The 3,269-nt window shown below is 56.0% G+C and overlaps 1 protein-coding gene across 1 annotated transcript in view; it reads right to left on the reverse strand.

The window, feature by feature from the left end:
* POLR3D (RNA polymerase III subunit D) overlaps positions 1-3,269 on the reverse strand; it is a 5,603-nt gene that overhangs the window by 1,786 nt on the left and 548 nt on the right. The window contains exons 2-6 of the mRNA XM_057384582.1: positions 2,383-2,548; positions 2,213-2,256; positions 1,076-1,221; positions 859-986; positions 1-129 (exon numbers count right to left, since the gene is read on the reverse strand). Coding sequence (XP_057240565.1) covers positions 1-129; positions 859-986; positions 1,076-1,221; positions 2,213-2,256; positions 2,383-2,548 — 613 coding nt within the window. The remainder of the gene's footprint in view (positions 130-858; positions 987-1,075; positions 1,222-2,212; positions 2,257-2,382; positions 2,549-3,269) is intronic.

A 3,269-nucleotide genomic window follows, 5' to 3' on the forward strand; every position in this document is an offset into this window, starting at 1 on the left:
TCCGGGCAGCCAGGGCTCGGTGTCCTCCTGCTCCGCCGCCTCGTCCTTGAAGAGCCACCCCGAGTGCGCCAGGGGCAGCTGCACCGGCTTGTTCCGGATGTCGTTCTTCAGCCCCGGGTCATCCAGGAACTGCGGGGACAGCGCGGGGGACGCTTGGTGACACCCAGGGGACGCTTGGTGACACCCAGGGGACACTCAGCACCACCCAGGGGATACTCGGTGCCACCCAGGGGACGCTTGGTGACACCCAGGAGACACTCAGCACCACTCAGGGGATACTCGGTGCCACCCAGGGGATACTCGGTGCCACCCAGGGGACACTCAGCAGCATCCAGGGGACACTCATACCGCCCACATGGCACAGGGGACACTCAGTACTGCCCCAGTGGCACACAGGACACTCAGCACCACCGAGATGACACAGGGGACACTCAGCACTGCCCCAGTGGCACACAGGACACTCACACCACCCAGGGGACACTCACACCACCCAGGGGACACTCAGTGCCACCCAGGGGACACTCAGCACTGCCCCAGATGGCACACAGGACACTCACACCACCCAGATGGCACAAGGGACATTCAGCACCACCCAGGGGACACTCAGACCACCCAAATGGCACAGGGAACACTCAGCACCACCCAGGTGGCACAGGGGACACTCAGCAGTGCCATGGGGACACTCACACCACCCAGATGGCACAGGGGACACTCAGCACCACCCAGGTGGCACAGGGGACACTCAGCACCCAGGGGACAGTCACACCACCCAGGTGGCACAGGGGACACTCGGTGCCACCCAGGGGACACTCACACCACCCAGGTGCCCCCAAAGCCACCCCACCAGTGCCCACTGACATCGTCCTTCTGCAGCATCCTCAGGATCTGCTTCGTCTCCTCGTCCGTCTCCCGTTTCTCCTTYTTGATGTTGATGATGTGGGAAGGGCCGAAGTCGGACACGTCCACTGTCTTGTCCCAGGAGCCCGCTTGGGGACAGAGGAACAGCCCGGGGTCACCCCAAACCTGGGACACCCCCAGACACCCCCAAAAACAAGGAGGGAAGCTCCCTTTTTACCTTTTTTCTTCATCATTTCAGCCGGGCCCTGCTCGAAGATGGAGTGGGACTGGATGACCTCGGGCCGGCCCCTGCCCCGGCCCTGCCCATCCCGCTGCCGTTCCCGCTCCTTCTTCTCCTTCTTGACCGACACATCCTCACGGGGCCTGCGGGGCAGGGCATCACATCACCCCCAAAACCCCTCAGAGCCACCCCAAAACCCTGCCACGATGTGGGGGTTTCTGGAAAGGGACTGCTGGACATCACCCAGAGATGTTTGCGTGGGTATTTGTGGTATTTCTACGGATATTGGAGATATTTCTATGGATATTTGGAGATAATTCTAAGGGTATTTGTGATATTTCTATGGATATTGGAGATATTTCTAAGGGTATTTGTGATATTTCTATGGATATTGGAGATATTTCTAAGGGTATTTGGGATTTTTCTATCAGTATTTGTGATATTTATATGGATATTGGAGATATTTCTATGGATATTTGGGATATTTCTATAGGTATTTGACACATTTCTATGGATATTGGAGATATTTCTAAGGATTTTTGGAGATATTACTAAAGGTATCTGGGATTTTTCTGTGCATACTTGACACATTTATATGGCCATTGGAGGTATTTCTAAGGATATTTGGGATAATTCTATGGATATTACTTGGGATAATTTCTATGGGTATTTAAGACATTTCTATGGATATTTGGGATTTTTCTATGGGTATTTAAGGCATTTCTATGGATATTTGGGATTTTTCTATGGATATTTGAGACATTTCTATGGACATTTGGGATATGTCCATATCATACAAAATTCCATGGGTATTTGGGATATTTCTATGGGAATTTGGGATATTTCTGTGGGTATTTGAGACATTTCTATGGATATTTGGGATATTTCCATACCATACAAAATTCTGTGGGTATTTGGGATATTTCTAAGGCTATTTGGGACATTTGTGATATTTCTATATCAATTTCTCTCACTCCTCCCTTCTCCGAACACCCAGGCCCACCTCTCACAGCATCTCCTCCTCGGGGAGATGCTCCAGACCCCAAATCATCCCCGTGCCCCCCTTTTTGACCCCCACACAGGGCCAGCAAATCCACCCCTGCCCCCTCCAGAAACAATCCCAAAGCCACTCACTCCTCCTTGACCTTCCTGACGATGATGTTGGGGGTGAAGGTTTTCTGCGGGCAAGAGCAGAGGGTCAAAATCCCACCCCAAAACCCCCCAAAAAGCCTCGCTGGGGTCTCTCATCACCCCCAAAGCTGTGCTGAGGCAGTGTACCCCAATTTGGGGAGGGGGGCACTCACCTTTTTGACGCCGCCCAGGGTGAGGTCTCGGGAGCGGATGGAGGGCAGGCGGCCCGGGCTGACGGTGGGGGCTGCGGGGCGTCTGCCCAGGACCCCCCGAGCCCCCGGGAGCCCCGGCCGGAGGCTGCCCGGGGAGCCGGAGCTGCCAGAGCCCCCCTCGGCCATCCTGCGGGSAGGGGATGGGCTCAGGGACACCCGGAGTGGGGTTCTGTACCCCCAAACATGGCTCAGTCCTACACACACCCCAATAACGACCCCTCCAACCCCCCAAATTTGGTGTAGCCCCCTCCCCAAGGAGGTCGTTTTCTCTCTGCACCTCCCAGGATCCACTCGCCCCACCCCATACACCCCCAAACAGGGCTCAGTCCTACACCCACCCCAATAACGACCCCACAATCCCCCCCAAATTAAGTCCAAATTGTAGCCCCCTCCCCAAGGGGGTCGTTTCCCCCCTGTACCACCCAGGATCCGCTCTCTCCTTCCCCAGCGTTCTTTTGCGACCCCCAAACAGGGCTCAGTTCCACACACACCCCAATAACGACCCCTCCAACCCCCCAAATTTGGTGTAGCCCCCTCCCCAGGGGGGTCGTTTTACCTCTGCACCCCCCAAGAACCACTCACTCTCCCCTTCCCCAGCGTCCTTTTTGCGACCCCCAAACAGGGCTCAGTCCCACACCCACCCCAATAACGACCCCACAATCCCCCCCAAATTAAATCCAAATTGTAGCCCCCTCCCAAGGGGGTAGTTTTCTCTCTGCACCCCCAAGATCCACTCGCCGTCCCTCCCCAGCGTTCCTTTGCCCCCCATACACCCCCAAACAGGGCCCATTTGTCGCCCCCTCCCCGAGGGTCTCAGACCCCACAATCCCCCTGCTCCCCCCTCCCCA

This window comes from Malurus melanocephalus, unplaced genomic scaffold (genome assembly GCF_030028575.1).
Source record: "Malurus melanocephalus ecotype Western Australia unplaced genomic scaffold, MMel_1.1 scaffold_722, whole genome shotgun sequence".
In the NCBI taxonomy this organism is placed as follows: Eukaryota; Metazoa; Chordata; class Aves; order Passeriformes; family Maluridae; genus Malurus; species Malurus melanocephalus.